Source organism: Lactuca sativa, chromosome 1 (genome assembly GCF_002870075.4).
Source record: "Lactuca sativa cultivar Salinas chromosome 1, Lsat_Salinas_v11, whole genome shotgun sequence".
Lineage (NCBI taxonomy): Eukaryota > Viridiplantae > Streptophyta > Magnoliopsida > Asterales > Asteraceae > Lactuca > Lactuca sativa.
The window spans coordinates 54,601,219-54,615,154 of NC_056623.2; the positions used below are offsets into that span (position 1 = coordinate 54,601,219).

The window sequence follows — 13,936 nt, forward strand, 5'->3', positions numbered from 1 at the left end:
ACCAAAACTCACACTTGGAGAACTTGGCATACAAGCTCTCCCTCCTCAGGGTCTCTAACACCTCTCTCAAATGCTCCTCATGTTCCTCCCGGGTCTTGGAGTAAACCAAGATATCATCGATAAAGACTATCACAGACCGGTCCAGCATCGGTCTGCATACACGGTTCATGAGGTCCATGAACGCGGCAGGAGCATTGGTGAGCCCAAACGGCATCACCACAAACTCGAAATGGCCATAGCGCGTCCGAAATGCGGTCTTCTTCATATCCTCCTCCCTGACCCTCATCTGATGATAACCCGAACGCAAATCAATCTTGGAGAACCAAGATGCACCCTGAAGCTGGTCAAAGAGGTCATCAATCCTCGGGAGCGGGTAACGGTTCTTCACCGTTACCTTGTTCAGCTCCCGATAATCTATACACATCCGATGCGACCCATCCTTCTTCTTCACAAACAGAATCGGGGCTCCCCAGGGCGAACTGCTCGGCCGAATAAATCCCTTGTCCAGCAGCTCCTGCAGCTGCGTAGACAACTCTTGCATCTCGGGAGGAGCCAACCGATACGGTGCTTTGGCTATCGGAGCCGCACCGGGAACGAGGTCAATCCTGAACTCCACCTGTCGCTCCGGAGGTATCCCAGGTAGTTCCTCCGGAAAAACATCAGCAAAATCTCGAACCACCGGGACCTCGCTCACGGTTGCCTTACCCGCTTCCCGGGTGTCCATCACGTACGCGACATAACCCGCGCATCCCTGCTGAAGGTAGCGCCTAGCCCTCGCTGCGGAACATACAGTGGGTCCACACTGCGGCCGCTCTCCATGAATCACCAACTCTCCCCCGCTTGGGGTCTTGACTCGCACTAGCTGCTGTGCGCAATCTATCACTGCCCCATTAGGGCTCAACCAATCCATACCAATAATCACCTTGTTCCCATGCAATGGAATGGGAACCAAGTCTACCAGGTAACACTCCTCAAACAGTCGCAGGACACAATCTCGAAACACCATCGATGCTCGCACCGATCGATCATCGGCAATCTCTACCTCTAACGGGCAATCTAACTCGCCTGAAGTCTCATGAAATCTCTTGCTAAGAGCAAGAGAAACGAACGATCGGGTTGCACCCGAGTCGAACAATACCTGAACCGGGATGCCGTTCACATGGAACGATCCTAATACACATGTATACACACGGAGCACATATCAATATCATAACAATGTAAAATAAAAGATAGAAAGAAGGAATCATACCCGTCACCACATCGGGCGCGGCGCGGGCCTCCTCGGCAGTCAACTGAAATGCCCGACTCCTCACCACTGGAGCCTCTGCCTTGCCCTGACGGCCATCCGTGATCCGCAGGGTCGCTGGAGCTGGCGCCTTCACTGGCGCTGAAGCTGTCAACATGGGGCAATTGGCCTTCTTGTGGCCCCTCTGGTTGCAGTGGAAACACAGCAACTCCGATGTCTGAATAACGGTCGCAGGAGCAGTGCAATCCCTGCTGATATGCCCAAACTTGCCGCACTTGTAGCAGCCTGACGATCCCATCCTGCACGCCCCCTCGTGCGGCCTGCCGCACCTCCCGCAGCGGCTCGGTCCCGACTGGCCTTTCGGCCTCCCATCTGATCCCTTGGGCTTCTTCCCCGAAGCCCCCGATGACTGACCATTCTCAAGTTTCCGTTTCCGGATGTGCTCCAAATCTATCTCCCTCTCCCTAGCCCTGGCAATCATGGAGTCCAGGGTAGGGCAAGCCGAAAAACTAACATGCTCCCGAATGTCAGCTCGTAGCATATCATGGTAACGAGTCCTCCTCATATCCTCGTCACCTGCATACTGGGGCACCAACAAAGCCCTCTCCCGAAACTTGGCGGTGATCTCCGTCACGGTCTCTGTCGTCTGCCTCATGTCTAAGAACTCCCTGGCCAGCTGCTGAAGCTCGACCGCTGGCGCAAACTCTGCCCTGAACCTAGCCACAAAGTCCGACCAGGTCATCGCCTCGATAGCCGAGGCTCCCATCGAGTCACCCACTGACTCCCACCAATCTCGGGCCCGGTCCCGTAAACATCCTGCTGCGTACCTCACCTTCGACCCCTCGGGGCAGAAGCTGATCAACTGGGCAGACTCGATATCCGCAATCCACCGCCTGGCGACAATGGGGTCCTTCACCCCATGGAAATCCGGCGCACCACTGCTCCTGAAGTCCTTGAAGGACAGTGTGCGAGATCCTGACTGGCTAGAGGCCAAGTCGCTCCTGAATGCCCGTAGGCGATCCTCCATCATCTCCACAATCCCTTCCTTGATCGACCCAAAGATGATGGGGGTCGACTCAAGGATGCCCCTAGTGATCTCCGATGTGATGAACTCACGTAGCCTTTCCTCAATCGGCTCGGTGCCAGATCCCGAACCTGACCCCTCTCCTGACCCGCCATCTGTCGGTCTCGGTCGAAGTACCACCATTCTGCAAAGCATCGATAATGATCATTAGTGGTACTGCTACTTTCTGAGGGATCTCAACTACTTACAGGTTCCTTGGTCTCGTCTTGGCCTTCCTCGGCTCGGGTACGGATCCTCTGCTTTCAGTAGTACGGGCCCATACTACCTTCCACATCTATCCGTACCTTCTCCGAGAAATTCCTCGACTCCACCAACTTCCCTCTACTACTGCTACTCTCCAATTTCTCACCCTAGACTTGCCCTAGGGAGAACTCAAGTTCAACACAACTGGTCCTCAGCTGCTGTAGGTCTCCTCATAATGCCAGTTAGCCACCACCTAAACACCACCACCTGTGATGAGGATTAGATCATCCTTCAAGTAAAAGGCCCGTCCCTACAACGGTTGGACTCAAACAAGAGCTGCGCAATAGGGCCAGTTCCAACACTTTGGGATTATTCAACCCCGATTACATGTGGTGTGACGTGTTTACCTAGTGGCTCACTCCCATTACTCAGAATCCCACCGAGCACGAAGCAAGCAGCATTCGGATAAGGAAAAACAGACTCAAGCCAAAACTGTCCTTAAAACAAGAAACGACACTTAACATAGGATGCTAAGCTCATACTATCAGGCATAACCTAAACAGGCTACCCTACTACTGTCTACTCAATTCTAGCATGCAATATTCAATAAGCTGCAACAAATAAATAGGCACATAAGGCATCGCTCCTAGATCCTTAACCTATTCTAGCATGCAATATTCATAAAGCTGATAAACATAACATAAACTTGTATGGGTACTATGGGGAATACTTACTTGAGCTCGGCCGGTTGCGCACGTCACACACTTTACTCTTTCTCGTGACTCTTTTCCGGGTTTTAAAGAATAATTTCTTTTGGAAAAATCTTTCAATCCCTCGGTTTGAGTCCAACACTCCCGAAGGCGTGTCCGAATCCCTCAAACCAGGGCTCTGATACCAACTTGTAACGACCCAAATTTTTTTTTTTTTTTTGAAAAACAGTAATAAATAAAAAGTTGTCTAAATAAAAGAAACATTGTTTGTTCACACCATAACACATTGCAACCATGTTCTCAAAAGCCAAACCGTACATTCCACCAAAATATCAGAGTACAATCCCAGTAAGTCTCATAAATGCGGAAACCGAAGAGTGTGTGTATGACGTGCCGCTACCGCGTCGGCTCCTTCCCCTTCGATGCAGAGGTACCTGAAAACAAAACTGAAAACGTAAGCACAAAGCTTAGTGAGTTCCCCCAACGTACCGCATACCATACAAAACACATAACATATATACTGCCAGGCTATTCTGGGGTGCCTGACTACCCGGTACGGCCATTCTGGGGTGCCGACCTACCCGTGTCAAGCCATTCTGGGGTGCTGACCTACCCATACGGCCATTCTGGGGTGCCGTCTTACCCGTGTCAAGCCATTCTGGGGTGCTGACTACCCATCGGTCCTAACAACCGATCCTCGGGGACTATTTCACCCCTACTACTACGATCACATGTAACATAACAAGCCAGCATGCATACATATCGTCACATACTGTCAGACGTATCTGGGGTGTCTGACTACCCTTCGGTCCGAACAACCAGACTCTACTACTATCACATACAGCATATCATGCTAGCATATAACATGTCAGGTACTAGCGAACTTAGATGATATCACAAAGACAATCATCTATCATACAACTCCTACTGGTGGGTCGGCATTGTGGCCTTAGACCCACCGCTACTGGAAGGTAACTCACCTCGAAGTAGCTGCTGAACTGATCGGGAACTAACTGACTGCTGCTGCTCCGGGAGTCCTCCGGCTGCAATTTCCACGACATACTCAATCAAACACTGCTAACTGCCCTTTAGGTAAAATGACCATTTTACCCCTGGATTAACTCTAAGCCAAAGCTGGAGTCAACTTTCAGTTGACCCGACTCGCCGAGTGGATCACCACTCGCCGAGTCCCTAGCAAACCAATGTCCTGGGTCCCTGGTTCTACTCGTCGAGTCGGGCTATGACTCGACGAGTTCACCTTCCAACTGCCATTCAACACCTTCATCCTACTCGCCGAGTTGTATGAACAACTCGTCGAGTTCATCTTCATCCAATGAACACTTTATGCTAAGACTCGCCGAGTCGTATGAACAACTCGCCGAGTCTGTTCTTGAGCTATGAAGATTGCCTTGGACTCGCCGAGTCAGGGCATTGACTCGCCGAGTCCTAACATGGGTGAGTTCAGCTCCCAACTCACCGAGTCACCCCCTGTGACTCAAGGCTCAACTCGACACACGAAGAAGGGACCAATTCGGTGACTCGCGACCAGACTCGCCGAGTCACCTATGCGACTCGCCGAGTCGTCGCCATGCACTCCTTAAATATACCGATTTGCTCGGTTCCAGACCATGCCATTCATAGATCTGGACTTCTAGGACACGAATCACACGTAAAGTTTCCAACTTTACGTGTGGATATTCACCAATATGGATTATAAGGCTCAAAATGTCTCAAAATGGTAGATCTAGGGCTAACAAGCCTCATGAGGCCAGAAAGCTAACAGATCTGAGCTCCTGGAGCTCAATCTTACATAGATCCAAAGGCCAAATGCCTTATTACAACATATAATGAACATGCAAACTTGGGGAATTGACCAAGAAGGACCCAAATGAAGTTTTAAGCATAGAATCAAGGGGAAAACGGGTTATACCTCAAAGGAAAAGTTGAAATGACACAAGGATGGCTGATCTTCTTCTCCTCTTCTTGATCTACTCCACTTACTCTTCAAAACCTTCAAGAACACACCAAGAATACCTCAAACTCTCAAGAAAACAAGGGAAAACGATGTAGGGGGAGTTCTGGGGGTGAATGGGGACGAGTTGGGGCGGAATGAGAGTTTAAATAGGGTGCAAACCCTTGAAACTTAGGGTTTCATCCCGCAGCGGTGACTCGCCGAGTCCAGGATATGGACTCGTCGAGTCGCCTACTTAAAACGCGTTCTGAGTCTCGTCCCTACTCGGCGAGTCGGACCCTATGACTCGCCGAGTCTAAGGCTAAATTAGGGCAATGCTCAAATAAAATTCACATACCGGAAACCAGGTGCTACAAGAAGAGTATTAGACATAAGCAAATGTTTGCTGCAACGTTCATGAGTGCTTATGAATATGAATTTGAGCATTGGATCAAACCCACGCTCACTTGGATTACTCCATGAATTGTATCACGAGTGATTGGTGAGACGATAACATCTTATATTCTTGAAACTGAGATGTGTTAGTTGTGTCTTGCGAATCGGTTGCACATTGATAATATATAAATGCACTAGTAACTTGGTGTTATAAAACATATTGTTGTGTGTGATTCGGTGAGTAAGTGCAAGCGAGCATTGTATCAAAGTTTATCCATTCCTTTTATTCAAAGTAGGATAAAAGCGATATCTTTTGGGCCCCTCGATGGTTTAGTGATGACAAACGTAAATGCTCGGCCGGGCTAGGGCTAATTTGATTTGTTCAATTAGTCAGTCGTCATAAATCGGAATCGAGATATAGTACAAAGAGAATGATTTGAAATCATATCTCATATGATATCTAGAATGGAGGAATATATGATCCCTTATCTAAGGACACGCTTATTTGATATGATCAGAGTTGACAGCGGCTTTGGAAAGCTACAATTGTAGATCGGGATCTGAAGTCATACGCAGAATAGTTGATAGACTTATCCAAGTGGGAGACTGTTGGACTAGTGTCTAAGTCCATAACTATTTTGGTATGTACTTGACCCGATGGTGCATGGTCCTTTTGGGTTGCCTTCACCAAAGCAACTTGATTGGAGAAATAAATAAAGAGAGAGGTTATTATGATTTATTAATATGTTATAAGAATAATATATTAAAGTAGAAATCATATTTGTTTAATTAATATTGGTCAATAATTAATTAAGAATTAATTTTGTTGTCAAATGTAATTAATTAAACTAGAGGGGCTGAATTGTAATTATGTGATAGTTCCAAAATAGGGAAATGGTTATCCTTGTTAAAGGATGGACGAATTCAAGGATAAGGATATCCTTAAAATCGTCCAAAGGTCAAAGAGATAGGGATTTCCAAGGCTTATCTTATGGTTGCTTGATGGGCAAGTAACTAGATAAGGATAAGGACTGAAACCCTAATCCCAACCCTATATAAAGACACCTAATGCCTTAGGATTTTGTACACTTGTTCCCAAGAAGTCCTAGGGACGAATTCTAACACCTCTCCTCTCTCTTTATACCTTCTCCATTTGCTCTTGGTGTTTGTAAGCCATTAGAGGAGTGACACTTGTGACTCTAAGCCTTCCAAAGTCAATTCAAGGAGGAATTGGGATTGTTATTGCTACATAACAATCAAGGTAATATCTTAAACCTAATTATATGTTAATATTGATTTCCATATGCTAGAATTAGGGTTTATAGTCTTGGATTCAAAGCATGTACAATAAAGAAACCTAGATCCAAGCATTAGGGTTTGTATGAGCACATAGGATGTCTTATGACCAAAACCCATCATATCGGTCATGTGATTTCAATAGTATGGGCACATACTACCTTCCACACCTACCCATGTTTGTCTCGAGGATCATCACAACACACTAACAACACTCATAAGCATAAATGAACACACAATCCTCACTCCTAGAGGAAACTAAACAATTCACGACCGGCCAATTGACCTCACAAAAGTCAACCATGAAACTTTCACCAACCGTGCAGCACTCGTGTATGCTAGCCACACATAACATTGGACCCTATAGCCATTCGAATATATGATCCCACCCTAAGCCCTTCATCAAACAAGAACAGGATATAAGGCCAAAGAAAACATTCTCAGGTTATAAGATCTTAGTTATATATAACTGTGATGCATACAATAAGCAATTATAGTAATGATGTCAATTTCATAAAGAAAAGCTCCTTGGCTATCAGACATCATATAATCAGACAATTCTATCATGCAATCCCTGAAGATCCCTAGCCTATAACTAGCATGATGTTCTAATATATCATAGCATCCAATAATAACAAGGTATTTTGGGGTCTACTTATTGGCTCTGACTGATCGTACACCTCACATCCTCCTTTAGTATTTTTAAACTCATTTGAAAATCATTTTGAAAATCTTTTCCTTAGTTTGAGACTGGCTTCACACGAGTGTTCCTCTAATTAACTCAAACCGAAGCACTGATACAAATTTGTAACAGTCATAAAATTCGTGAAAAATTCAAACTTTTAAAAAATTCCAAAATCATTATCGTTTACAAACTGTTTCTAAAATAAGATTCATATCATAGAAATCTCGTAATCGTGAAACAAAAACATGAGTAGGTGCACGATCATGCCTTCGTCTTCCCGTGATCCTCGGAGGTACCTGAAACATAATCCAACAACTGTAAGCCCAAAGCTTAGTGAGTTCCCCCAAAATACCACAAGAAAATACAACAAACGCAACATCCATAAATAAGCCTTCAACCTGACTGGTCTTCCTCGCAGGGCCTACAACCTATTTGGACCGCTCCCGAACCTTCGGCATGACTAGACCACCTCGTAGGGCCTACAGCCTATCAGGACCGCTCGCCGGTCCTTCGGCCTAACTGGACCGCCTCCCAGGGCCTTCAGTCTATTCGGACCGCCTTGGGTCAGTTGGCCTTCAGCACAAAGCAGGACCGCCTCAACCCGACCACACAACACATGTTGTCATATACATAACTCATAAACACATAATCAATTAACAGGAAAGCACATATCATACTGAATCAATAAGCATAACAACATCTTATCTACAAGGATATCGATGTAACAAATTACTATCGCAACAAGCATATAAGAAACTAGGATAATAATCCAACAGGGTTGGCATTGGTGCCTTCGACCCAAAAGTACAGTGAGGAAGACTCGCCTCTCAAGTAGTGCTGAACCGGTAAAATCCAACTCCAAAACTCAGCTCCGGACTCAACAGCCTACAACCACCACATGACCATTCTATTAAAACCTCAAAATACCCAAAATGCCCTCAAAGTCAAACTTAGTCAACAATGGCCAAAGTTAAGTCAACAGTCAATGTCAACAATCCATGTTGACCTAACTCGTCGAGTACACATGCCAACTCGTCGAGCTTCTTCAGTATTCAGATAAACGGGGAATATACGAGCCAAGTTGTCGAGTCCTCCAGACGAATCGTCGAGTTCCTACAGTTTTCCAGAAAAGCAGGAAAACCTCAATCCAACTCGTCAAGTTTTCCCAACTTAACTCATTTAGCCCTTTTTCATCCCTTCTAACGCTCAAGAATGTAGATCTGGTACCCAAGAGCTGGAAAACCACATAAAGTTGCTAACTTTACGTCCATGCATGACACCAAAAGGCTAAACTACTCAAAAATGAATTAACAAAGGACTTAGAACATGATGGAAGCCTGATCTATATAAAGCTTGAAACTTTAAGCCCAAAGAGGCCGCAAACTGCCTAGATCTGAAGTGGCAACTTCCAGAAATCATCAAACCCAAGAATGACTCCAAAATGAACGTAAAATGACAATAAACTTCCAAGGAGGAGATCTAAGCAATAAATGGTCAAGGTTTCGACTTTATACCTCAAAGTGGTTGCAACAACAAAGAAGATCCTGGATCTACAGCCTTCCTCTCAATCAAGCTTCTTCAAACTCAAAACTCTTTCCAAAAGAACACCAAGAAACACTCCTCAAACTCACACACACACACAAAAATGAGAGAAAATGCAAGAACTATGGTTTCCTGGACGGAGAGGGCAGATAAGGAGGCCATCTAAAGGCCATAAGGCCTTTAAATATGGTACAACAACCTAAAAATTAGGGTTTCATAATCAGCCACCAACTCGTCGAGTTTTTCTCAACAACTCATCGAGTTGGGAAGCTTCCAACACGTTGAGTTGAGGCATTCAACTCGACGAGTTCAAAAGGTAAAATTACTTTTTAAGCCATAAATCTCATATCTAGGAATCGGGATGTTACAATAACTTTATCACAACTATATAGTGTAAAAAGTTCAGTATAACTCTTATATATATTGATAATAGAGAGAAAGATTGTGTATAGTGGTATAAATTTATTATACTAAATACATCACATGTTGAGTCTCTTGTGATATTGAGTAACAGGAAAATTAAAGTCACGTAATAAATATCTTGTGATGATTGTAATCGTAGCTAAAATCGATGTAAATTGATTTTTGAGATTTGTTAAATAAAATGATGACTTGAGTATCAATAAAACTATTATCATTATAAATGAGATTTTAGTATCATAGAGCTATTGCCTATAATTGTGTGAACGTTATGTGTTACTGACGTTGAGAGACTAATTTTACTAAAAATTTGATTTAGTAATTTTCATGATTGTGTTAATAAATTTCGATATCTTTAAAACTAGCATCAATGAGAATATGTTGCAGATATCTAAAATTGTTTAGGTAACACTTGAATCCTGCTGTTTCATTATTGGTATTCATTTTTATAAAATACATGGTTGTACATATTTATTTTCATATAAAAATGTGTTTGTATTCAAATGTATTTATTATAAAATTAGTGTTTGTGTATATTCTTTTTTATAAAATGGGTGTTTGTATGTATTTTTTTTTTATAAAAATGGATTTCTACATACTTATATATTTATCAACACTTAAACTGTTTTTATGTATTTAATAAATACATATTTTTATTAAAGTTTTTAAGTTATATTGATATAATAACGTATTTTACATAAGTTTGTTTCATACATTTTCACATAAGTGTATTTTGATAAATAGGTAACCAAAATAATATATATATATATATATATATATATATATATATATATATATATATAATTATTTTGCATGCAAATATGTTTTTAAAAAATCTTTTTATATATGTATTTTGCAAACACAAATATTTTTAAAAAAGGTTTGAAGATAGAAAAAGAAGTTTTTTTTATGTGAATTTTTTTTTGTATAAATTAATATGATTTTATAATGCGAAAAAAAATATAGAAACAAAATTTTGAAAAACAAAAGATGTAAAAAGCTAAGTTTAGAAGGAAATTGAAACAAAATTTTGAAATTTGTTCTAAAAATATAAATTTTGGATCAAATTTTTAGTAATTTTTGAATTTGGCTAAAAGTATAAATTTTGAAAGTGTGATATTCAAATGTTGACTGGTTAAAAAGGTTAAAATGGATACGATTACAGATTTTTATGACTTAATTAAATAAAAGGTATATTATGAATCCAAAATATAAAGAATTTTATGAAATTTTCCAATAAACAAAAGTTACATAATTAATTGTGAGGTGTTTGTTGCAATTCTTGTTTACTAATGTTTAACAAAAACTAACACCAAGAGATAAAATAATTTTCTAAGTTATCAAGAACAATTGACACCTAACGCAAAAGCTACAAGAGGAATGTAAAAGAAGCCGGCTAGGAGAGAAGAGAAAAAAACTGGTTGCCAAGACCGGTGGTGGTCGATTTTTCAAGGGCCACGGGTGGCCTAAGTGGGTCAGTGTTCCTTGTGGTACCTGCCACCAATAGCCTTAAAATGAATCCATCCCCAATAATAACATACTTAATTGTGAATGTGTCTTCCCAATTTTGTAAGGCCTGAAGCTCGTGCTTTCCAAGACCAGTGAGATTTCCAACCAGCCATATTTTTCTTTGGATTTAAAACGGATCCGAACAATATTGTATTTGCAAAACCGGGATAAAAGACCTGGTTGCATTGTGAAAGATGTAGAGCTTAATCATTAAAAGAAAGTAAATATTCCTGTTAATATTTCTGAAAGATGTAGAGCTTACTTGACATTTAAGGGCATCTTTAAGTTGTTTTACTATCTCAGCTACCAGTGGACGTTCATTACGATCTCTTCGAAGACATTGATATGCAATTCTGGAGAATATTTCCAAACAATCTGGGAATATTTGCTCTTGTAGACAATCAAGTACAATTGTCTGCAGCTTCTTTTCTTCATAGCAGCTTTGTGCCAGTTTCGGCAAAAACCGGCGATTGTCATTGTAATTCGCTACGGAAAGCCTTCCACACAAGACTTCGAATAAAACCACCCCAAAGGAATAGACATCAGATTCTTTTGTCAAGAATCCAGTATCCCCGTAAAGTGGATCACAATACCCAGGAGTCCCTACTGCATGGGTGATAACAAATGTGAATTCTTGGTTAGCAGGTCCGAGTTTGGAAAGACCAAAATCTGAAATTTTGGCATTCCAACTTTTATCTAAGAGTATGTTGGAGCTTTTAATATCACGGTGTAGCACTCTTTGTGTAGTCTCATCCGGATTCTGAAGATACTCTAGCCCACAAGCTGCCCCAATGCATATGTTTAGGCGTTGGATCCATGACATATTAGAGCTACTAAGGTATTTGTCGAGACTTTGATTCGGTAGATAATCATACACAAGGATATTTTCACCATCCTCATCACAAAAGCCCAAGAGAGTGACCAGATTTTCATGTCTGTAGCGAGAAAGCATCATGATCTCTTTCCAAAACTCAGGGGTCCCTTGTCCAAATTTTCTATCTAAGCGCTTGGCTGCAACCATAACCTTCTCACCCAAGAGAAGAAGCTCTCCTTTATACACTTTGCCAAATCCACCTCGACCGATATTGCTGCTCTCACCAAAGTTATTGGTTGCCAATTTTATAGCTTCTAGGGAAATTTTAAGGTGTGAAAACTCTTCTATTGAAGGCATTTTTTATGAGTTTGGTAGATATTGAAGGAAATGTGAAGAGCTCCACATACACAATTCGAGAGCAAATTAAAAGGTAAAAAGCTACGGTTTGATACTACTTTTCCGGCGACTCCTTGTTCACCAAAGTCTCATAGAGGACTTAACTGCGTTTCGTTATTCGCGAAAATGCCTTGCAGCTACCAATTATCGTCAACACGACAAACTACATGTACCCAACCAGAGGCGGCTGCCCACAGAAAAAGATAGAAAATATACTTTTAGTGGCAATTTCGTGAATAGTCAACATAAATTTTTTTTTAAAGGAAAGGCACCGGAAGTGCAGGTAACTAGCCGTAGCAAAAAGACCGAAAAATAAGAAAAATCAAATAAAATAGATAAACAATAGGAAAAAGTGATAAATTATTGTAAGTTTAACAAATTACGATATATATATATATATATATATATATATATATATATATATATATATATATATATATATATATATATATATATATATATATATATATATATATATATATATATATATATATATATATATATATATATTGAGAAAAATAAAAAAGATTGAGAATGGGGAACAGCCACTTATTTACTTTTGCCGCAAAAAAGTTTATCATACATGTGGAAATGAGAAAGGAATACACATGTGTCTTCCAACAAAACACGTTTACTTAAACTATGCTAATCATTACCTTAATATATATAAAAACATAGTTTTTTTTTATTATTTTTTTTATTTTTAACGAGCTATTTTTATCGAAAAATGATTTTAAATATATCAAAATTCATAATTTTTTATTCTATATAAATAGACATCTATATTGATATAGTTTTAAGATAAATTAAATTTTTTTAATTTTTTATAGTTTCAGCTATCGTTATTCATAAGCAAATAAAAATCTATCAGATTTTACTTCAGCACATTCATTATTTATTTATGAATAAAAAAATATGATTAATTCTTTTTACAGTTTAAGTATCATTTATACTACTTATTCATATATAAATAACAAATTAACTGTAACAAAAATCTGATAAATAATTTATTCATATGTGAATATAAAATATGACGACAAGTAATACACGCTTTATTTATATATAAATATAATATATGATGAAAGATGATGTAAAAAATATATTTTAAGTAAGAAAACTTTATTACATGTTATATTCATATATGAACGATACTCAAATTATAAAAAAAGTTAAGAATACCTTTTATTCATGAATGAATAACGAATTTACTATAATAAAAATATAATGAATTTTTATTGACTTATGAATAACGAGAACTGAAACCCTAAAAAAATAAACTTTTTATTTTATCTTAAAACTATATCAATATGGATTTCTATTTATAAAGAATAAAAATTTATGAATTTTGATATATTTAAAATAATTTTTCTATAAAAATAGCTTTCTAAAAATAAAAAAAACAAAAAAAAAAAAATATGTTTTTGTGTATATTAAGATAATAATTAGCATAGTTTAAGGGAACATGTTTTGTTGGAAAACACATTTATTTGTAATTCATTTCCACCGATACTCCTAAGTCTAGTGTGTGGCTGAGAATGATTCCTTCATTCTCAACCTTTTTTTTTCTCAGTTGAACCCTCCTCTCTCTCTCTCTCTCTCTCTCTATATATATATATATATATATATATATATATATATATATATATATATATATATATATATAGGGTTAAGTTCAAATGAGAACACTATTTAATGTGAGAACGT

At 39.8% G+C, this 13,936-nt stretch overlaps 1 protein-coding gene across 1 annotated transcript; it reads right to left on the reverse strand.

Annotated features, from left to right (window-relative positions):
* Positions 1-10,689: 10,689 nt before the first annotated feature.
* Positions 10,690-12,391, reverse strand: LOC111880125 (receptor-like protein kinase HERK 1). The gene is made up of 2 exons (XM_023876523.3): positions 11,285-12,391; positions 10,690-11,198 (listed from the first exon to the last, which is right to left on the reverse strand). The coding sequence occupies exons 1-2, from the start codon at positions 12,191-12,193 to the stop codon at positions 11,055-11,057; spliced, it is 1,053 nt and encodes a 350-aa protein (XP_023732291.1). The 5' UTR covers positions 12,194-12,391; the 3' UTR covers positions 10,690-11,054.
* Positions 12,392-13,936: the final 1,545 nt, after the last annotated feature.

Bases quoted from the DNA above. Each gene is read 5' to 3' on its own strand.
- LOC111880125 (XM_023876523.3), bottom strand. From the start codon at position 12,193: ATGCCTTCAATAGAAGAGTTTTCACACCTTAAAATTTCCCTAGAAGCT. The intron at 11,199-11,284 runs GTAAGCTCTACA...CAATGCAACCAG, and splicing joins AAGATGCCCTTAAATGTCAA to GTCTTTTATCCCGGTTTTGC.